Source organism: Podarcis erhardii, assembly GCF_964252035.2.
Source record: "Podarcis erhardii genome assembly, chromosome: 14".
Taxonomy (NCBI): Eukaryota; Metazoa; Chordata; class Lepidosauria; order Squamata; family Lacertidae; genus Podarcis; species Podarcis erhardii.
Window position 1 is genome coordinate 17263584 of NC_138503.1, and position 23850 is coordinate 17287433.

Consider the following 23850-nt stretch of genomic DNA (forward strand, 5'->3'; position numbering starts at 1 on the left):
TGCCTGCCTATCATCTTGTTGAATGGTTCTGCTAACATGAATTTGACCTGAAGAGTATTGTTTTCTTTCACCCTTTTTGCAGACGGGTAGATATTTTTGGTCCCTGCTGCTTGCTTGAAAATGTAAAGCCCACAGTCTTTTATTTGTTGCTTCTGGCCAAGGAGGGCAGAGAATTTTGAAACGGCTTGCATTTTAATGCAAACCTGCCTTATTTGTACTTCCCAAAACAATATGTAAACTGAAATGCAGCTATTCTTCAAAATTTGCATTGCTCCATATTTTACTATGTACGTAATTATTCTTATATATTTTAGAAGTTTATATCCCACTTCTCAATATATACCCTCAAAGCGGTTTACAGGAGAATATAGTTCTCCAACCAAAACATACGTACAAAATTGCGTATATTAAGGGAGAGCATAAAGATGCATAAGTTTGTGAATATAATGAACGATATGCATGATCTTAGCCAACTAGGTTTTGCAAAAATGCATATAGATGCACACTAAAACACTGTCTAATTTTCATGAAGACCTTAAAAAAAAAAAAAACACACCCACTAACTGATGTGGAATTGTGCCAATCCACTTAAGTGAAACTGTAATTGACAGAATTGCCCATTTTGAGTTCTACAGCTCGCTTTTATGCTGTTGTATCTTGATGGTGGTGGGTACTTGTTTTGAAATCTGGGAGCTCGCTTATGGACCTTTCTTTATGCAACATTAACATGACAATATTTAAAGTGTGAAATCTCATACTTTTTAAAAAATACTAGGCAATATTGCATGTCAGCCGTTGTGTACTAGTATCATAGAATTTCGTAGTTGGAAAGGACCACAAGGATCATCTAGTCTGACCCCCTGTGATACAGGAATCTTTTGTCTGACGTGGGATTCAAACCCACAGCCCTGAGATTAAGAGTCTCATGCTCTACCAACTGAGCTGTCCCTAACTATGCAGTTATTCCTATAGCCACTCCACTCCAAGCCGTGCACTGCTCCAAAATCATGCAAAGCCCCTTTGCCAGTGGATGACAGTAGGCGAGAGAAACAGATATGAGCAATGATACCTTTCTCACATCACCTTCCACTGCATTAGGATTATTGCCTGTCTCTCCAGCCTATGGCTTGGGGCTCTTTCTGTATACAGTGGTACCTCGGGTTAAGAACTTTCCGAGGACCAGAGGTCCGTACTTAACCTGAAACTGTTCTTAACCTGAAGCACCACTTTAGCTAATGGGGCCTCCCGCTACTGCCGTGCCACCGGAGCACGATTTCTGTTCTCATCCTGAAGCAAAGTTCCTAACCTGAGGTACTATTTCTGGGTTAATGGAGTCTGTAACCTGAAGCGTCTGTAACCTGAAGCATCTGTAACCGGCGGTACCACTGTATATGTGACTGCACCATCCCTAAGGGGCACCCATAATGTTTGCAACACAAGTCGGAAGACCTGTCTCTGAGCATTTCCCTCCAACTAACAGCTTTTAAGCCACAATTTTGCTGATGAGAGGTGCCTTTTAAGACCCCAGCTTACCCCTGCTGTGTGCGCTGTAATGACAGCTTTGTATCATAGCAATGCTCTCTGTATTCCTGGTAGGATGAGCCTGCTGTGCTGCAGAACGGAGAGCACATTGGATGAGCAAGCCACACAGTAGGGGGGGTAATACCCTTGGCACGGAAATTCATGCTGCCTTGGGAAAGGGACATGGTTCTGGGGTTTGTCTCCTGAACCTCTAATCAGGAGAAAACCCATATTCAACCCGGGGGGGGTGACTCTTACCTAGATCTTAGGGAACACCAAGCATCCAGTGGTCAGGTGTGACCCTCTTCCTACCTTGATGAAGAACTTTCTCTTCATATTCTTGCAGCCATCGCTGGCCGCAGCCCTCAGTTGCATCATGCTGGTGATCATAAAAGGATCAGGAGGGCTGTCCTCGCTTGACGATGCACATGTTAATTGAAGCCGAGGGCAGTAGTCGCTTTCCTCTTGACCCCAGTTGGCCTGCGTTTCGAAGGGATTGGGGTACTTCTCCTCCGGGCTCGATCCGTCGTCGCTGTTCTTGCCATTGCAGAGGATGAGGGAGCGTGAAATGGAGCGCAGGGTTTTCGACTTCCGACTCTTTGCGCTGTTCTGTCGCTCCATCTTCGCCCACCCAGTAATCTGCTGCTTCCCGTCAATTTGCCATGGCTATTACAGGGGCTTGTCCCAATTATTGCAGCTGAACATCCTGCTGGAGGAGAGAGATACAGAGAAGAGAAAGCTGGCTTGTAGATATTGCTGTTTCATCTCTTCTTCCCCACCCTACCCCAAAATAACACACCGTTTCAAATTTGCGATTTTTATTTTTTTTTAAGACACAGGCCTTCAGTTCAGGCACAGCAACGTGATGCCTCATGACTTGCTAATTCTGTATTTTTCAGAGAAGTGCTAGGCATGTCTCCCCTCACCCCCCCCCCTTCGCCGCCTTCATCTCTTGGCTTTATATTCTTTCTATTTCTGTCTCTAAGCACCATGGAAGACTCAAAACAAATATTTTGCATCGGTCCTCTTCAGTTTTGGCAATCCTCCTGTGTCCCTTCCTCCTCAAAAATACACCCAAAAATCAAAGTGGGCATGTGGCAAGCACATGTTTCCAAACATCTGTCATACAGGTATGCCGGATAGAGGATCCCTGTATCTTTTTTCCCTTTGGGGAAGGCAAGTAGCTTGATTATCTGTCCAGCCTGAAGCCACCTGTAGCTGCTTAAGGAAAGGAAGCTCTGGGCTGGCGGCTGGCCAGGTGGGGACAGAGGGAGTCAAGAAACCGTATCCAAACAAGTGCATTGATGTGCAAAAGTCTAGGATTGGCTGTGATTTTATCCCTGTTCCAATATTCAGCTGCCTATGGAGAGGAATGGAACTGCACACACAGTCTTCTTTTCCCAACCACCCCAGTAACGCCGCCTTACTTGCCTTTTCTCTAAACTACTCCCCACCCCCTGCCATGTTGTAGCCTTTCCTCATCGGGGAATTTGGACGTGCTTAGGAAATCGATTGATTCCTGGTCAGACTGTTTTTGCCCATCTAGCCCAGTGCTGTCCACTCTGGCTGGCAGTGCAATATTTAGAGGGTGCAATACTTGCCATGCCCCGGGCACTGGCAATCCACGCTATACCACTGCTGTTGGCTCCACAAAGGATGCTTGCTATTATTGGCTACCTGGTTTCACTTCACCCCTTTTTAAGAATGTTTTGAGAGTAGGAATTGCCTACCTTCAGAGAAGTCTGCCCCACTGTGTTCTGTGTGAGTCGCTGTTTCAGGTGTAAAAGAGTAACTCATGAAGAAAAGCAGGGGGCGAACTCCTCTTCAGTTAGGTCTATGTGTCTCTAGGAGGAATAATGGGATAAGTCCATTGCACCAAACTCATATGAGGCAGAACTGGCCATCCTCAGCAGCTTGAAAGGAAGCAAGAGGGCAGCATGGAGTTTCAAAAAGAGCTAATGGGCAGCTTCCACTTGTGGGTAGTACTTCAGAGTTATGGTAGCTTGTAATAGTTTGATTTAAATTTTATTTCTCATGGCACACTAGCTGTTATCTATATTGGCACATAGTTAACTATTGTAGTTACAGATAGGTAGCCGTGTTGGTCTGCCATGGTCAAAACAAAATAAAAAAATTCCTTCCAGTAGCACCTTAAAGACCAACTGAGTTAGTTATAGGTATGAGCTTTCGTGTGCATGCACACTTCTTCAGATACACTGAAACAGAAGTCACCGGACCTTTCTATATAGTGAGAAGGTGGGGAGGGGTATTACTCAGAAGGGTGGTGGGAATGGGTGATTGGCTCATCGCAGCTATCTGCCAATCACCCATTCCCACCACCCTTCTGAGTAATACCCCTCCCCACCTTCTCACTATATAGAAAGGTCCGGTGACTTCTGTTTCAGTGTATCTGAAGAAGTGTGCATGCACACGAAAGCTCATACCTATAACTAACTCAGTTGGTCTTTAAGGTGCTACTGGAAGGAATTTTTTTATTTTGTTTTAACTATTGTAGTAACATATCTCTACTAAGATGATTTCCTCGTCTAACATCTTAAGGGTAGTGCTTAAAAAAAAAAAGATCTCATGGGATAACATATACATTTACGCCTTGTGGAATTAAATTATGCAAAGGAAACATGTTTAAACTAAAAGCCAAAAATATGCATCGTAAAGATGCTTTTGAGGATTTTGTTAGGTCTGGGGTTTTGTAAGCAGACCAACCAAGAATTAGTTTCCCCAGAAGGCAGTTTCCTTTCACTTTTGTGTTGCTCCAGATTTTAGAATATAATTTTTGGCTCAGCAAACTACATATTTTAGGATAAATATTTCAAGTTAAAATGTATACTAAAAATTCAAGCACAAAATGATGTGAAAACGAAACTGACACAGACCAGAAATAGACTGATCTGACTATCCTTACCAAGGATGGATGAATCTTTCCTTTTCTGTATCTCTGAGAATCTCATTTTCCCAATCTTAGAATTCCTTGTGAAAACTCATCAGCATTTTAGTGTGCATTTCTCATAATATACACATTTATGAATGTCATTTTCAGTAACACTGAAAGCACTCAAAACCATTTAAAAACACCCACACACTACAACACCCACTCTCAGAAGACCTGCCACAACAGCCAGTTAGTAGCCAAAGGACTGTTGGAACAAAAAAGGAGGCCAGCCTCCCATGGAAGGGAGTGTGGGATAACCAGCCTCACATAATCAACATACTTCAGTCTAATTAATACATGAAGGAGTTAATACCATAGAGTAAGCTGTCCTGCCCGGCTTAGCTATGTCACTTCCCTTACTTTAGGAGGAAATAGGCAAACAAGACTATTGTTTCCCCCCGAGTCTACCTGAGAAGTTCAGCATGTTAAGAGGTTTGAGCTGGTTGCTCCAGCTCAACAGCATGGCTCTCACTATATACTTTTGAGTTCCTATATCAATAATCTAGGAACTTTCACCACTTTGTAACCAAGCTAAGGTTTACTGCCTGTGCAACTTTTCTGACAGATACCGGTATATGGGAAAGCACATGAAGCAGGCCTTTGAAGAGTTTGTAAGTAAACCAAATTTTAACTTATCAAACGTGTTGTCTTCTATGCTAGGGGAAGTGGGACTCACTTAATTGGAAGGGCATATTTTAAAGGTCTAGCAGCTTATATTTCTACACTTTGTTACACATTTTGTGACTCTAAATCTCTGCTGCAGTGCTCCCACCAAAGAGTACTTGTCCCAAACTTGGATCTTGGTATCCAGGAATTCTCATTTCTATATATGTTTTGCACCAACAAGGAGTTCCACAGTCTGGGAGCAGCCACTAAGAAGGCCCTTTTGATGTACCCTCTCTCTAACATACACATTTCTTTAATCGGAAAGCTCCATCACAACATTCAGAGAACTGCAAATTTTAAAGGGTATCTGTGTTTTGGTTTGCATATAATTTTGGGAAGTGCACCAAACAGAATCTCCTCAGTATCTTCTTCTTTTCATTCCTTTTCTGCTAATGTACTGATGAATCATGATGTGTGACCAGACCAGCTCTGGCTGTTTTTCCTTTAAAACCTCAAGCCGTCTGCACATATTGTGACCCTAGAAAGGAAGATATGGATGTTGGCTCTGCATATGGGATTTACATAGTAGGGAGTGATTGGTGCTGAGGCCTAGCAAGGAAGAGGTGAATAAGGTCTTCCTTGATACATGTATTCTGTATTAAAATATTTCATTTCTGAACCAAAGAAAACTAAGCTGTACAGTTGTACCTTGGTTTTCGAAATGTTTTGGCTCCCGAATGATCAAAACCCGGAAGTGACTGTTCTGGTTTTCAAACGTTCTTTTGGAAGTCGAATGTCCGACGGGGCTTCCACGGCTTCCGATTGGCTGCAGGAGCTTCCTGCAGCCAATCAGAAGCCACACTTTGTTTTTTTAACGCTTTGGAAGTCGAACGGACTTCCGGAATGGATTCCCTTCAACTTCCAAGGTACGGCTGTATATAGCATTTGGAGAATAATGCACATTGAGTCGACGGTGCGTAATGTCATATTAGTTTTTGCATAATTTAGTTTAGCTTTGCTAGATGTAGGAATGGTGCGAGGCGTTTTGAAAAGCACTGCTTTGAGCTCTTTCCCTAAGCATTAGCCACAGATCTTCTGATTCTTAGGAACACCTCTTGCTGCCAGGAAGCCTCTCCTTTGTGTAAACATTATGAGAGTTGGAAGGCCACCTTTCAGAGATGTTGTATTGCATTCTGCATTTTAGATCCTGTATGGAGAGAGTATAGATTACATGGCCCCCAGGTCCTTCTGTTCTATCAGAGCTAGGGGTTTGCTCTTCTTTAAACATCTGAAATCCTCAAGCAACCAAATTATGGTGCCAATACCATCTTCTGAGGCTTTTATGTGCTCTAAGAGAATTGAAGCATGCACCCACAATTTTGGCTATTGGGGTTTTCCCTCCTGGGCTTTGCTTGTTTCTTTCTTTTTTCTTGAGAAAGATAACAGAGGAGAACCAAATTTGCGGAGCAGTGTCTAGCCCCTCTTTGCCTCATCTGTGAACCCCAGGTAATCAAGGACCTGCTCATCCTTGGCTAAAAGGGTTCGTGCTGTACATGGAAATGGACTAACCCTGTCATAAATCAGAGCCACAACAGCAACCACAACAGAGGCAATTACAGCAGAAACCAGCCTGGCGTTGAAACCAGCCCAGCTGCTTCCCTTAAGCATGATCTATCGCCTTGGAAAGAAAAATCTCAATAAGTGAAGAAAGGAATTTGAGACCACCTTCTGATAAATGTTCGTTTTCCTGGAAGGAATGCATTCGGGGAAAGGATTAATAAGGCGCAGGTCAAAGCTGCACAAGCAGGGATCAAAAGAGCTCAAGGGGGGGAGAGATAAGATGGATTTCCTAGGCCAACGCTGAATAAGTGTTTTTATGGTAGACTGAAGTGCTTTAAATTTTGACCCAGGAGCACTGACCCAGAGTTCAACATCTGCCTACATATCCACACATGTGTGTGCTGAGCTTAAAACTAAGGTGGTCATGTGACCAAGTTACCATTTGAGGTGCTGGAGGAGACTCTTGAGAGTCCCATGGACTGCAAGAAGATCAAACCTATCCATTCTTAAGGAAATCAGCCCACAATGCTCACTGGAAGCACAGATCCTGAAGCTGAGGCTCCAATACTTTGGCCACCTCATGAGAAGAGAAGACTCCCTGGAAAAGACCCTGATGTTGGGAAAGATTGAGAGCACAAGGAAAAGGGGACGACAGAGGACGAGATGGTTGGACAGTGTTCTCGAAGCTACTAGCATGAATTTGACCCAACTGCGGGAGGCAGTGGAAGACAGGAGTGCCTGGCGTGCTCTGGTCCATGGGGTCACAAAGAGTCGGACATGACTAAATGACTAAACAACAACAACAACCAATCCAAGTCTGGTTTAAAGATAAAGAAACAAGAGCATTGGGAGCAATAGAATTGCCTATCCCCAGTTAGCACCAGGATAGCAGCCTGAGCAAAGGCCCGGGTCATAGTCTTTTTCACTGTGGTGACATGTACTATATTTAGGGATGGGGGGGACTTCAATTCAGTTTGCATTTAAAGGCAAACTTACCCTCATTAGCCCTTTCTGGAATATTGCATGAACCAAATAAACCCATCTTTGAAAATTCACACTTTTCTGAATTTTGCAATTCAGGTCTCCAGCCAAGCAATGTGTAAAAGAATTGCACATATTTGGATACAGTGTACATAGAAATGCATGCATTGGTGAAAATGACATACAAAAAATGCATTGCATAAATGAAATGCTTTGTCAAACTGTATATATTTTGCCAAACTGCATACAAAAAGATTGTCTGTTGGGAGAAATTCGCACTAAGATGTTGTTGCATTTTCGTGAGGACTTGTTTAAAAAGCAATTTGCAAACTGGTGTGGAAATGTGGAGAATTGAATTTAAGCCTCTAAAAATCCCTAACTAACAGTATATCTATCTAAATTACAGTATTTCTAAATGTGCCTTTATACATTTAAATATAACACATGAAAAATTGTGTCCTCCTTCCTCCCTCTTTTTCTTCTTTTTGATGGTTGCTTAAGTGGCTCTCCTACCTGAAAGAAGGTTTTCCTGATCTGGCTGAGTGGATCTGAAACTTTCTTAAGTTTTTCCTCCTCCTTTTTTAGCTGCTAAGTGAAGGAGTAAGATTCACTGTCATGATCAACCATGCAGAAAAGAATAATACAAATGCCCACAAAGTTTTGTGAACTAATGTATGGAGAATTATTTTGTAGACACTTGCCCACCTGCCAACTCCAATGCAGTCATAAGTCGATGTAGCCAACATGCCCTGACGAAGCACACCCTCCTCCTTAAGGATTTTTCTTCTGTTTCCTGTATGCGCTCCAGATACAAAGTTGTCTTGCGTTGTTTTTGTAATCCAAATCAAATGTTTAACAGCTTGGCTGGCTGGTCTCACTTCTACGCACGCACACACACACACACACACGCACGCACCGCTTCCAACCTCCCTTCCTCTGTTTTGTGCTAAATTATCCTAACCTTTTTTTGGTTCTTTATGTAAACAAATGTGCTTGCAAGGAACAGCGTCCATTCTGTTTACACTTCATTTGGGATGACCAAACAGAGCATTTACGAATATAATAAAAACTGTTTGGCACAATTGCAAAACCGAACTGGAGAGTATTGCTCTTAATGAAAAGACAGGAAATGCCAAATTTCTTCCTTGCTGTAGAGATCACAAGGGTTTCTGTGCCGTTTGGCACAAGCAACGTAGTTCGACTTCTTTCATCCAACTCTGATGAGAAGCCGAGAAGGTTCAGCACTCTCTTCTTCTTCTTCTTCTTCTTCTTCTTCTTCTTCTTCTTCTTCTTCTTCTTCCTCCTCCTCCTCCTCCTCCTCCTCCTCCTCCTCCTCCTCCTCCTCCTCCTCCTCTTTTGAGCTTTTCCCATAAATAAAAGGAGAAGGATCCGATGTGTCTTGGGCTATCCCATTGGTAGGTTCCACCTTTCTTATAACTTCATCTAGCAGAGCCTGGGGTTATTGCTGCGGGAGCAGAAGAGAAGCATATAGAACCATTCTAAGAAATGAAATGTTAAAAGGGACTTACAACAAAGCAGCAGCAGGCTCCCTCAGAAGGCTGTTTGTCTTTGCGGCCCCGGCAGAAAGCTTCAAGCGCAATAATTGAAAACACACCCTCCGACTGTCACATGACTTTCTTTCAGTAATTCTGTACAGGGCTATGGGACACAGCTATTGTTTCCTAACCGCAAAAAGGGGCAGGGGGGAAGAAAAATGATAAATGAACCCAGTGATTTTTTTGTGTGTCCAGGGCATCCCACCAGATGTCTTAGTGCACCCCACCCCCCACAAGCAGGCTCTTGCCATTTTGGTTTACCTTATAAAGGGTTAACTCTTCTGACAAAGGCTTGCAGTTTCATAGGATGGAGGCAGGGAAGAGGGGAAAGGTTGTCGCTCATTGGCATGGCATCTGCCCTGTATGCAGAAGGTCTTGGCCTCCATCCCCAGCATCTCTAGGTAGGGCTGGGGAGAACCCTTTCTGAAACCCCAGGAAATCACAGCCAGTCAGTGTAGACCAGGGCTTTCCAAACTTGGGTCTCCAGCTGGTTTTGGACTACAACTCCCATCATCCCTAACTAGTGGGGCCAGTGGTCAGGGATGATGGGAGTTGTATTCCAAAAACACCTGGAGATGTGATACCGAGCTAGATGGATCAACAGGTCTGACATTGTACGAGACGGCTTCCTCAGTTCCTATGCCTTATAGTTTCCATTACATCTACAGGGCTGAAGGGCACTACACAGCAGGGTGGACACAGTTTGCATGATGAGCTGGAGGGGCATATTCTCCCTCATCACATTTTATCTAGCATGAAGAGGGATAAACTCAAAGGGCAAGAAGGCAGCATACTGCCCAGACATCTTCATTGTCTATTGAGAGGGTCAGGGTTAAACTGAAGTGCCTGTCACTCAGAGCCAGTTCACATGTAATGTGGAAGATCGAGGAGGCGATTTGCCAGTGCAAATCCCTAAAAGTTGCAGATATGGGGTCTCAGTTGGATCAGGACCGTGAGATTCATGGCCAGTGTAGACCATGCATGAGGACTGTATGACCCTCCAGAACTTGCTGCCCCAGTAGGCGTGTCAATGGGCAGGGATTATGGGAACTGTTGTACAGCAATATCTGGAAGGCCTAACCCCAACCCTTTAACCCTAGCCTGTCATATTTTTGTATGTTATTTTCACTAGTATCTACCTTTTTAGGCACAATTTATCATTTTGGTATGCATTGCTTGGCTGGAGAACTGCACTGGAGAATTGCGAATTTCCTTGGGTGGCTGTATTTTGCTTCATGTGTTGTTTTGGAATGGGCCTATTTGTTCTTTAAATGCAACCTGACTTGAATTCCTCCCCCATTATCACCATGGGAATGTGACTCTCAACAGGAAGGCAAAAAGTATTATGGGGTATGCTACAAGTCCGAATGGTTGCCAAGTGTGTAGCCATTATTCTTTTTAACACGTGAAACAATTATTCATTCTCCAACTTAGGAAGCTGCCTTACATTGAGTCAAGCTATTTTTGCCCATCCAGCTCAGTCCTTGCTCTGACTGGCAGAAGCTCTCCGGGGCCTCAGACTTGGGTTTCCCCACCACCTATTGTCAGACATGAAGGATTGAAACTAGGACTTCTTACGTGGAAAGCAAGCGCTCTGCTACTGAGCTATAGGATTACGCCTCTCTATACAGTGGTGGCGCTGTGGGTTAAACCACAGAGCCTAGGACTTGCCGATCAGAAGGTCAGCGGTTCGAATCCCCGCAACAGGGTGAGCTCCCGTCGCTCGGTCCCTGCTCCTGCCAACCTAGCAGTTTGAAAGCACACCAGTGCAAGTAGATAAATAGGAACCGCTCCGGCGGGAAGGTAAACGGTGTTTCCATGTGCTGCTCTGGTTCGCCAGAAGCGGCTTAGTCATGCTGGCCACATGACCCAGAAGCTGTACGCCGGCTCCCTCGGCCAATGAAGCGAGATGAGCACCGCAACCCCAAAGTCGGTCACAACTGGACCTAATGGTTAGGGGTCCCTTTACCTTTACCTTTATATAGTGGTACCTTCGGTTGCGGACGGGATCTGTTCCGGAGCTCCAGTTGGATCCTGAGGTTTCCGCAACCGGAGGTGCCTGTTCTGTGCATGCACATGGCACGATAGAGTGCTTCTGCGCATGCGGACAGTGTGTAGAGTGCTTCTGTGCATGCGTGAGCAGCGAAACCCGGAAAAATACTTCCGGATTTTCCGCTTTCGCAACCCGAAGTTTACTTTACCCGAGGGTAACGTAAGCCGAGGTTCTACTGTACATGGAACGTTCCTAAGATGCTGAAGAGACCCGGCGCTAATGAAGGAGACATATTTGTTAAGCTACAGTTTGCCCAGCAAAAGGGTTTGTAGGAAAGGAAATGTTGACAGCTGTGACTTGCTACCGAAAGAGCTCGCCTGATGATTTGTGCTCCTCGTGCCTCCTAGCCACCCCCAGCCAGATTCCTTGGAAGCCTGTCAAGGATCTGTGATTCAGTTTGTGTGTAGGTGAAATGCCCTGGCCTTTTTGTGGCATTTCTTGTGACGAGCAAGGACCGTGAATTCAGAATTTGCAGTGTGTAGAAAGCAGGGACCAACAAGCAGCAGGGGCTCCCGAAAGGCAACTGCTGTGAAACCGTTACTGTTTTGCTAAGATGTGTGGGCCCTGATAGGAATGTTACACTTTAACAAAACTTTTGAGTGAGTATGTATTCAGGGATGGAGAGCATCTGTGGGTGGGTGGTAGAGGAGGATGAAAGAATGTCTTTAAGGATTGCTTTGCTTGAGCAGACCGAAGGTCCGCCTAGGCCATGATCCTCTGCTGCTTATAGCAGCCTGTCAGATGTTCCCAGGAAGCTCCCAAGCAGGGCATGGAGTCTGCCCCTGTTGTTTGTCACTGAGCTCTGGTAAACTGCACCTGAACATGGAAGCTCAATTTAGCTGTCGTGTTTAATTGCCGTTGGTAAAATGTAGGCTCCATAAATTTTCCTAAGCTTTTTATTTAACAGAATTTTAATCGAAAGCCTCTAAGTGGATCACTTGAAACAAAATAAAATACTCATTTTAAAATACAAATGAAATCGTATATTAGAACAAGCTGAGCTTTAAAGAAAGGATCAGAATGTAAGTAAAATTGGCAGTATTAAAAATATACATAATAAAATAAAAATTCAGCTCAAAAGTATACACCTGGGTAAAGGTACCCCTGACTGTCAGGTCCAGTCATGGACAACTCTGGGGTTGCACGCTCATCTCGCTCTAAAGGCCGAGGGAGCTGGCATTTGTCCGCAGACAGCTTCTGGGTCATGTAGCCAGCGTGACTAAGCAGCTTCTGACGAACCAGAGCAGCACACAGAAACGCTGTTTACCTTCCTGCCAGAGCGATACCTATTTATCTACTTGCACTTGACATGCTTTCGAACTGCTAGGTGGGCAGGAGCTGGGACAGAGCAATGGGAGCTCACCCGATTGCGGGGATTCAAACTGCTGACCTCCTGATCGGCAAGCCCTAGGCTCAGTGGTTTAGACCACAGCACGACCTGCGTCCCTTACCCATGGGTAGGCTTACCTAAACAAATAAAAGTTTTTAAGCTAATGCCAGAAGAAATATAGCCAAGGTGCCTGCCTGGCAGTGGCATAGCATGGGAGGGGCATGGGGTGGTTGTGGCAATTGCCAGCGGCACAAAATCTCAATACCCGGTGCCGCCACAATACAGCTACACGCTGGGCTCTGTTGAAAAAAGTTTCTGCATGCGAACCAGGAAGTGACCTCTCCAGACAACAGAACAACTCTTCTTTTCTTATCTCTGCAGCTGCGATCTCCTGGGTGATGCAGATGCTGTTAGGCAGTTGAATGTGCATGCATATTCCTTCTGTTTCCCTCACTCTGCATGACCCCGGGCACTGGCAACCCACGCTATGCTAGTGCTACCTAATGTCAATGGGCAGAGAGTTCTAGAGTGTAAGCGTTTCTACAGTGAAGGCTAGTTACCTTGCAAGTGCAGGATGAACACTAGGAAGCATTCATAGGAATGCCAGTTGCATATCTAGACCCTGCAGCCACCCCCTTGTAAAGAAGACACCAGGACACAGATAATATGTTAATGTTAATTGGGCAAATTTTGGCCACAACTTTATTGATTACAGACTGTGAGCGGTATTGGCTTAGGCATTGAATGAACCCGACTATATCTGACTCCTGCCCATTGCGCAGGAAGTCCAGTAAGGGGAAACCACCAGAAAGGGGAGCCCAATCGATGCAGACCAACTTGAGCTCCCCCAGATGTTTCTGTTGGGGTCGTGTCATGGCCCTAGCCCTGTCCCGGACTTCAGACAAGATCCACACCCCCAGATTCCTTTAATGGAATACCTTTAAGCTTGGAGGGGCAGGTAATGGCCGCACCTCCCCTCCCCCATCATAAGGTCAAACAATGCCTGTCAGGGGTTCAGGGAGAGAGGCGCAGATGAGGGAGGAGACAGAGAGTGAGGGGGAAGGATTCCAGAGTGACGAGGAAGAGGATGACAATGACCCAAGATTGTCCATGAGTCCGTCCAGTGAATCGGAGGACTCCCAAAAGGGAGCCCCTCTGGTCAAGCCAAGGGAAGCTAGAGGGGGAAGCAGTCAGGAGCAGGGAAACGAAGGGGGAACCCCCAGTGGGAGTTGGAGAGCGAGACCGGCTGCTCCGCTGGAACGGAGTGAGGGGGGAGGAGTGACCAGTGTGTCAGAAGGAGCAGAACAGGAAGCAGAGAGGGGAAGGAGATCAGGGCAAAACGTCCTGCCGGAAGGGGAGGAAAGTAGTATCAAGGGCAGTGTAACTGTCGAAGGCAAGGTCAGGAGCAACGTACGCGCGCCAAGTTCAAAATGGGAGGCGCGAAGAAGTGAAGAGAGTCCTGGGGAGGAGCCTGGTCCCAAAGCCCGAAGGAGGGGGGAGGAGGCGGCAGAGGACTCAGCCTCTGGAGAGTCCCGAAGGGAGAGAACACAGGGGGGCAGAAAGACCCTGCGGAAAAGGAAAGAGAGAAAGAGGTGGACCAGTACAAGCCTCTTAAACTGGTGTAGAGGGGGGACCGACTCAGAGGGTACTTCAGCGGTCTAAGCGTAACAGACGTAGAGTCACGGACCTCGGATGTAAAGCTAATAATGTTCTTCAATAAAAGCTTTTGTACATAAGCTGGAGTGGACTTTGGTCTCTTGTGAGCTGGGACCACGGGTGACTCTGACAATGCCCAACTGCAAAACCTTACAAAGTTGTGGTAATTGCTGTGAGGTAGGCGAAAACCACAAGGCCCCATGCCAATTTTGCCAAGTGGAAAAATTCCTACCAGGCCCCTCAACGGCAACCAACCGAGGTCCATTGCAAGGCCAATAAAACAGAAACCCGTAAAATAGGGAGGGAGGATGGGAGTTTAAAGAAGCGAGCTAAGAAAGAGGAAGCCCTCCGGCTCACGCCTAAGCTTAAATCACCCCGGCCACGCCCCCCCAACCACCGGATTGGCCAGCTGGATGATGACGTGGCCGGGATCCCCCGGGCAACACAGGACTTTGTCCCCCGCCCCCAGAGGAGAGTGGGTGGAGTGAAGTGTAGCGGACCTCTGCAAACAGAAGCAGTCGAGAGGGCATATGTGAGATAAGGTGACCCTTCAAGTCAGGGTTTGTGAAGAGAGGTTGGGGGGGACATCCTCTCCAATGCATCAAAGTATTGACAGTCCAATTGGCAGGTGAGTCAATCAGACTAGAAGTGAGGTTGCAAGGGAGAGATCAGTGATGAAGCAGCACTGCTTAGCCTGACGGAGGATAAGAAATGCATTGGGGCAAGAAATGCATTGGGTGTGGATCCCGGTGACCGACACAGAGAAGGGGAAGCAGAAGCTGATAGACACACGGGAAAGGAAGCAGCAGTAAAAGAGGCGGCAGCAGATCAAGGATGAATCGGAGCGTGTGAGAGACAGAGGTGGAATAAAAGAAGAGCGTGGGAGGGAAGGTAGGATGGCAGCCTGGCGTGAAGATGAGAGTAAGAGTGGGCGGAGTGGAATGGAGGACAGAACAGGAGCATGAATGTGGGAGTGAGCATGAAACAGAGGAGGAGGGGAAACAAGCCGAGGGCCGGGTAATAAGCAGGCAAAAACCAGGGGAAGAAATGAGAGGCAGGCGTAAGACCCTGACTAAAGCCAGAATAAGGGAACAGAGCATCACCTGTGGTGCATTAGGAGAGGAGAGATTACAGCCATATGAAAGGGAGTGGGGAGCTTTAGCAGAGAGGCAGGAAACAGATAAGCGAGGAAAGGGATTTGGGAAGTCTGGGGCAGCAGACCCCCAGTGGCAGGCCAGCAGGCAGGAGCATAAATAAACAAATTATAAATTTGCCTGCTGATGAGGAGAGCCCTGACCTCAAAAGGAAGAGGGCCTCACTAGGTGGCTTTGAACACAGAAGGCAGGTCTCCTCAGACCTGGAGGAGGATGAAGGGGGTAGGAAGGACTTTTCCACGTCATGTTGAAGGTCACAATGGGGATGTTGCTTTTGAATGTTCCCAAATGAGTGTACTCCCTGCAGATAATCATGCAAAGAAACCCTGGCTTGCCTGGAGGAATAAGGACGCTCCCCGATATGTTGGTTTTCATAACTGATAGAATAATGGAGATAGTAATCTCAACGAGGGAGGGGCGAATCCGTCAATTTCGCGTTCTCTTGGTTTTTCATCTTTCCGAGCTTAAGCTCGGTTCGCAAACTGATGTGATAGCTTTCCCCCAAAAATTGTAATGAAAATTCATTAACATTTTAATTTTTTTCTAATAGACAAGTATCTGAAATGCAGTTTTCCCTAATGTACACATTTTTGCAAAACAGTTCCCCCTAATATTATGATATTTTCATTGATATATGCATTTTATGCACACTTTAGCCCAGTATGTGCATTTTGGTGTCCACATTACTTGGCTGGAGAGCTCCCCAACTAAATTCAGAGAACTGCAAATTTTGAAAGATGGTTGTGCCACAGTTCTTCTATTGTTTTGGAAAGTGTGGATTGGGTAGATTTACATTTCAGTTTGAACTGAACTAAATTCTCTCCCGCCCCAAGTCTCAAAACAGAGACCCTGCTAGATGGGCAGCCCAGCTTTGCATGTAACTTGAATTCAAGCCCGAGTGTCAGCATGCAAACACCTCGGGCAGCTTTTGTCAGTGGAGTATTCCACCAGGGCTTTGTGGAGCTGATGTTTGTCCTGGGCCAAGTGGCTGCATGTGAATCTATATTTCCCACAATGCTCCACAACAGTGGAACCATCAGACACCGTGAGGGCACTGTCTAAAATCTTAAATGATGGCTTGACACCATCTATTGCTCTAGCCAGGAATAGCCATAGGTAGGAGAAGGGAGCTCTGGGGAAGAAGGAGAGCCCACTGAGAACTCATTCAGACCTGGAACCAGCCTCCCAGGAGTCCTGCCTTCATCTCTCTCTCCCCCCCCCCTTATGCTCAAAAGGGGTTATTGGGTTGTTGCTTTTATTTTGATTACGTATTTTGTGGTTTTATAGTTTGATTTTGTTCTGTGGACTGCCGTGAGACCTCCGGGTATAGGGCAGTATATAGATTAAATAAATAAATAAAAGCCCCAGTCACTTTTGTCTGTATTAATGGGACCATATGTTACAACACGTCTGACCATTATAGTTACTCTTTCCCGTATTCTTCTCAGTTCTGCAATATGTCTTCATGCAGAGTGCCTTTAAATCGCACAGTTTTGATCCTAGGATCCTATGACCAACTATTTTCCCCCCTAATAACTGGTTGCTGTGCAGCACATAAATTATTTTGGCTTTGGAGCCGTAGTGATTTATATGAAATTGCCAATTTGGCATTGCCACGATTGGGATTTTTTTTTAAATCGTTTTTGTGGACTTTCATCTACATTTTGAATACTAGTTTCTTTAAAAAAAATAAATCTGGCTTCTTTTTAAAGTGGTTACTCCTAAAGTAGAGGCTGAAATAAAGACCCCTTTAATGCCTGAATTAAAGGAGGTATTATAAAATACCATTTGACACATAGCCCCAACCCCCCCCCCCCCCAGTTTTCAGGAAAAGTTGTCTGGTAATATGAAAAATACAGTGGTACCTCGGGTTAAGAACTTAATTCGTTCTGGAGGTCCGTTCTTAACCTGAAACTGTTCTTAATCTGAGGTACCGCTTTAGCTAATGGGGCCTCCCGTTGCTGCAGCGCCACCGCCACACGATTTCTGTTCTCATCCTGAAGCAAAGTTCTTAACCTGAGGTACTATTTCTGGGTTAGTGGAGTCTGTAACCTGAAGCGTCTGTAACCTGAAGCGTCTGTAACCCGAGGTACCACTGTACTTGCATTTGAAACTGAATGAATATTTGGAGATTGAAGTTTTGAACTAAATAGAAGTTATTTTAACCACAACCAAAGCTCTTATCTTTATTTTCACAGGTTTGTCACCCCTTCCACTTTATACTGTAGAAACAGCAGTCAGATAGGCTGTAACAGGAGTGGGGAATATGTGGCTCTCCAGATGTTTTTGAACTCCATCTCCCATCATCCATGACCATTGGCCAAGCTGGCTGCAGCTGATGGAAGTTGGAGCTTAACGACTGGAGCCTAACAGCGCCCAGGTTTCTTTAGTGTAGATTCCACTCAGTTCCATCACTGACTAGTTTCTAGGCTGCTCTTATGCCCTACTTGACAGAGGATAGCTTCTGTCTGAAGGAAACCTGTATTTGGAAAGTTATCAAGTTCAAGTCTGCTTTAAAGATTTGTAAAACCCTAAAGTGCTGTGGGTTAAACCACAGAGCCTAGGGCTTGCTGATCAGAAGCTCGGCAGTTTGAATCCCCACGACAGGGTGAGCTCCCGTTGCTCGGTCCCTGCTCCTGCCAACCTAGCAGTTCAAAAGCACGTCAAAGTGCAAGTAGATAAATAGGTACCGCTCCGGCGGGAAGGTAAATGGCCTTTCCATGCGCTGCTCTGGTTTGCCAGCAGTGGCTTAGTCATGCTGGCCACATGACCCGGAAGCTGTACGCCGGCTCCCTCGGCCAATAAAGCAAGATGAGCACCACAACCTCAGAGTTGGCCACGACTGGACCTAATGGTCAGGTGTCCCTTAACCCTTTACCTTTTATGAAGGGACAATGGGCCATGGAGGTTGCGCATCAACAATTAGCACATGGACAGCAGACTTGGCAAGCACACAGGCTAGCTGATTCCCACAATCTTCCCCACTTTGGCTATTTCCCCACCATTGCACCCAGCCATATTTTAAAAATAAGATGGCAGTTGGCCGTCCCAGGTTCAGTTCCAGACTATCTGTAAGTCATGGTCCAGGGAGAATTCAACGCGCAACTCTTCTTCTTTGGCGATCACTCGTAGCCGAGTAAGATTGTCTTCCATGAACACGGTTTTAACAGTGGGTCCGTAAGTAACTGTGGAGGACAATTCTGGATCCACACATCCTTCCACAGTGGGGACATAGGTTTCCGGACAGGAGTTGATCACAGTGAGGGTTTGCCAAGCGTGCCTTCCTCTTAGTTCGTTTCTTCCTTTTGTCCGGAGTTTGAGCATCTTCAAAACCCATAACACCTTTAGTAAAAGCTGTTCTCTAACTGGAGCGCTCGCAGGTCAATGCGCAACTAACTTAGTCTGGGCCCAATCCGTACTGTCCATGCAGCTCTGCTGGCTTTGTGATGCTGGCTTTAACATTTCCCACAGAAAGTACTACTACTACTAGGAAGTAGGGCTTGGCAGTCACTGCAAGCTCCTTCTTCTTTGAAAGCCAATGCACCAAGAGGCCCACACAAAGAAGCGGCAAGGACTAAATATAGCTCGTTTCAGGTTTTCTGAGAGTTTAATATTGCTGTTGCGGGGGGGGGGGGGCTTCCCTCTATTGCTTAGAGAAGCATGTTGTCACTGGCCCCCTTTAGCCCCTTAAAATGTCTGGGGCCGAGTCGGAGAATTCACAACATCTTTGGGAGCTGTTGTTATTTCAGCTGCAAGGATTTAGCCGTAAGTATTCTGTAAGTCTTTTGTCGTATGTTTCATGTGCCCGGCAAAAGGCAGAACTGCTCGGTTCAAAATTTTCCTTCCTTTTTTTTTTGGTCTCGGATGAATTCTGAACTCTCCGTTCCTTCGCTTACGTTCCTTTCCTTGATCCCCCAACATTCTGACAACTCCTCCAAGTTGTCAGAGGAGTTTCATTTTTAACGTGAGGTTTTGCTGCCAAAGATTATCACTGTTAAGCTCTTGCAGCCAGCCACCTGGCTCCTTACCCAGGTAACCGGCATGATGTGAAAGCCTATTATTGCCACCTCCCCCCTATAATATCTAAGCATTAATAGTAGGCACGGCTAGTTATTTCAGCATAAAGCCCTTATGTAACCCAGCAGGTTTACATTTGGGAAGACAGGGCTGCATATACCAGCCTAAGCAGGTATTCAAATCTAGCTCCAAGGAGAGATGTCCCTGCTATGTTTTCTCTCACAGAGAAAACAGCACCTCTGGGGAGCAGGTTGTGGGGGAACCCAAAACAATTTTTGATGGGGAAACAACATAGGAGAAGGTGTTCATTCCCTTTTCCTCAGCACTGAAGTTCCAATCTGAACTAGGCCCCGCCACATCTGATTTGCACAACCATTTATCTGTATGCTTTTCATTTTTAAGATTCAGAAATAATATTTTCAGAGAAGCTTAAGATGAATATATAAATAAATGAATATATAAGTAAATATGAGTGAACGAAGATGTGAATAAACTTATAAATGCTTCTTGCACCTGCTTATTTATGTTAATCTGTTCGTTTTAAAGAATCCTTGCGATGTGACAATAGCATTTTCATACAAATGACACAATGAATGATGGCTTCTATTTTCCTAAGAGGCACGTAAAAACAGTGTAAATCGGCTCAGATAAAACAGATAAAAGACAGCAGAGAAGGCTGCTCTCCCAGGGGAGAGCATTCCGCATGCAGGGTCCCACCACCAAGAAAGCCCTTTCCCTTGTCACCACCTGCCTCACCTTAGATGGTTCCATCCAAGCCCATTGTCAACAGCTGACATCCCTGGGTACCTGCCTGGGTACCAGTACCCCAGCAGGGCTCACTGCTGCTCATGCCCTGGCCCTCCCTTGCTTTATTTTCAAGCAGTGACTAGTGACTGAATCTACTCACCCATCTAATTTTCCCACAGTCTCTCTGACTTTGTGATGTTTGTGGGCATTGGGGGCAATTGATGCTGCTGGCCAGTGCTACAAGCTCAAGTATTCCCTTATTCAGCTGAATGCTTTTGTTTTTGTTTTTATTTCAGCTTGCATATTTAAATTCTGGAATTTGCTGTTGTGGGTTTATATATCACTACGCCTCTTGAATGAAGTCCTTTCATTTTGAGAACCAAAAGATGTGTGGGCGCCTGTTAAACCTCTTTGAACATAGCCATCTAGAAGTAGAGCCCTCTGGATTCTATTGTACCTACTCTCAAGTAAACGTTATGTGGCCCTAGCCTAAACAACATCATATAGGAAACTTAAATGGCTTGGTTAAAAATAATCACTCACCATTATCAAGAGATCAGATCCATCCTTTGCATTTCATTGCCGTGGCTTGATCAAGGTGAAATACACAACACAATAACTTTCTGCAGTGGTTAAAAGTTGTGTTCTGTTGCAAAAAACCAGTCTGTAAATCCATAAAAGTTTTCAGATACCTTGGTGTAAGTCCAGGGCACACGAAGTAACATTTCAGTTTAAAACTTCCTTCAGCAGCAAAATATATTTTGATTTGCCTCTTTAGGCTGGCTGGATAGTCAGCTAAGCTTCCAATCTCCAGCCCGGCTTGTTCGAGATGGAGCCAGCCGTGTGGGTAAAGGAGATGTTATTTCACTGAATCGGCCACCAAGATTTGTCGTCGACAGTTTCCTATACCACAAACAGAAATCGAAAACCTGAGTCTTTTGTTTTGGACATTTACCGACTCCCTTCTACAACAAGAGAGGCGGTGAGGGGGGCGGACAGCACAGCCCAAACATCCCAAGCTTTTTTGACACACACATGGAAAATGTGTTCAACTGTTTAGATAATCTTCCTGAATCCATGTCCTTCCCCTCATTGGTTAACTGGCTGCTCCTATGTAATTGCATGGTTCATTTCAAACGTAACACCTAAAAACCCATTGCCCAAGGTTGAAATGAAACGATTCATTTATTACTATTTTTTTCCCCAAAGAAGAAGGGGGGGTGAGGAGACCCAATGTACTTCGTTCATTTCAGCCTTGGTGAAAAACGGCTTTCATAGATGCTTGTGTTGAAGGCATGGTGTGTGTGTGTGTGTGTGGAGGATGAAAACCCTGTAGTGAACAGCAGGGCTCAGTTGCAGAGGGAGGGGTGGACTGAGATCTTTTCAAGAATAATGTGGCAATAATACAAAGATTTTGGAGCCATCAATGTCCTTGGTTGTTGGTTCCTTTCCTTCCCCCCCCGGCCCCCCCCCTCTCTCTCTCTCTCTCTCTCTCTCTCTCTCACACACACACACACACACACACACACACTCACTCCCCCCCTTTGCTGGCTTAAGAGTTTATTCAGCTGTTTTAAATCATGCGCTTTCAGTTCCTTCTCTAGCAAGGGCTCTTACCTTTTGAGTATTTCCAGATGGAGGCTTTTGTGAGTGACAAATGTCCCATGAGCCCTTCACCTGCACCCCTCCCCACCCCAGCCTCAGCTGCCACCTCCACCAGCCACAACTGGCCTGTCACAGGGCTGCAGCAAACATGACGGCATTACAGCCTCATATGCTGGGAGTTTTCACAGTGACCCTGTGTGGTGAGGTCATGGTTAATCCCATTTTACAGATGGAAAACCGAGGTTGAGAACCCGTAATTTGCATCAGGCCATCCCTCAAGCAAACATATGGGGCGGGGGATCGGTGAACCTCCAGATATGTCTGGACTCCAGCTCCCATCAGCTCCAACTACTGGCCATGCTGGCTGGTGGGGGGGAAGTCTGATCCCAGCCCCATAAATATCTGGAGAGCCACAGGATCCCTATCCACAGTGTAACCAATTGAAATTATATTATATATATATATATATATATATATATATATATATATATATATGCAGGTTTTGGTGTCCTCGGGTGTCTTCCCGTGTAAAAGTTGGGGTGTCTAGGCGACGTTTCGACGAGGTCTCACTCGTCATCTTCAGGCTGGTGCTTTCGGCTTCTTGTTACTGGAACAGAGCAGGATCTCAGTGTTTGAGTTCCTATAAATACTGTAGAGGGGGTGTGGTGTATAGCCTCCAATGTTCTGGGCAGAGAGGAAGTTCCCAGGCTAGTGTGCCTTTTCTTCTTTTGTTCCTTAATTACTTGAGAGATATCTTGAGTGATTTCTTGAGTGATATCCTGAGTACCACTTAGGTGGGTCATTAGGTGTGGATTAGTTGTTAAAGTCTTTGTGTCTTGACCTCTTGAAAAGAAAAAGAAGAAAAGGCACACTAGCCTGGGAACTTCCTCTCTGCCCAGAACATTGGAGGCTATACACCACACCCCCTCTACAGTATTTATAGGAACTCAAACACTGAGATCCTGCTCTGTTCCAGTAACAAGAAGCCGAAAGCACCAGCCTGAAGATGACGAGTGAGACCTCGTCGAAACGTCGCCTAGACACCCCAACTTTTACACGGGAAGACACCCGAGGACACCAAAACCTGCATTCCTGTACCCGTGAAAATCTACGAAAGCATATATATATATATATATATATATATATGGGGCTAAGTTTCTCATAGTCAAGGCACAGCTTTTTTCTGAAATAATAATAATAATAAAAGAATTTTACTCTTAGATAAAATGGTATTTCACAGCCCCACCTCTAGATTTAACAGTTTTATCAGCCTGGGCGGGGGCTCATTAGATGGTAATGTTATTGCTTCATTTACTTCAAAATGTGGTAAGCCAGGCATAAGTAAACTCCGGCCCTCCAGATGTTTGGGACTACAATTCCCACCATCCCTAGCTAACAGGACCAGTGGTCAGGGATGATGGGAATTGTAGTCCCAAAACATCTGGAGGGCCAGAGTTTGCCTATGCCTGTGGTAAGCCATTTTGCTGGATTTTCTGGGTGTGTGTTCTGCTGAATGAGTCCCAAACGTCAGCCCCCAGCTCCACCCTTGATTGAAGGTATAGCACACCAGATTGAAAGGCATGCTACACATCATTCTTAAACCAAAGAAAGAGAGTAAGAATTGCCCACCTTCAGAGGGGTTCACCAATGTGATTCTGTGTGAGTCGCTGTTCTGAACATGACTCACAATGGGGTGGGTGGGAAAGTTACAACGGTGACTTGGGTCTGAACATAATGCAAAATATCCTCTGAGAGTGGGTGATTTTTCTGCATCTTTGTATTAAGAATTACGGGGTGGCCCATTCATGCAAAGTCTGTACAAAATTACAAGCCCTCCACCCACAGTGGAGACTTACTGAATGGTGGTAAGGTGAGAGTTGGGTACCATACAAAGTGGGCAGACTCCTTCGTGTGGTGAGTGGTGAACCAGCCTCACCTTCCTTTGACGCAGAGGCCCCTCCATTCCGTCACATTAGGAGATTACAGGAGGAGGCTAGACCTCTTTAGGTAAAGCAGGACTTTGCTACACCTGTTGCTATTATTATGAGGGCTCAGATTCAGCTCATTTGCATGTTCAGACACAGAAACATCCCCCTAAATAAATTCAGACATGA

General features: G+C 45.5%; 1 protein-coding gene across 7 annotated transcripts in view; it reads right to left on the reverse strand.

Moving 5' to 3' along the window:
• The window catches only part of IL16 (interleukin 16), a 68212-nt gene that overhangs the window by 37280 nt on the left and 7082 nt on the right, over positions 1-23850 (reverse strand). Inside the window, exons 2-3 of one of the 7 annotated variants that reach the window (XM_081838714.1) lie at positions 20675-21034; positions 1834-2227 (exon numbers count right to left, since the gene is read on the reverse strand). In XM_081838714.1, coding sequence (XP_081694840.1) covers positions 1834-2142 — 309 coding nt within the window. In that variant the 5' untranslated portion in view covers positions 2143-2227; positions 20675-21034. Of the gene's footprint in view, positions 1-1833; positions 2313-8323; positions 8528-9147; positions 9239-20674; positions 21035-23850 lie in introns of those variants that run through there. The other 6 variants (XM_081838715.1, XM_081838716.1, XM_081838718.1 and 3 more) reach the window with 6 other exon arrangements.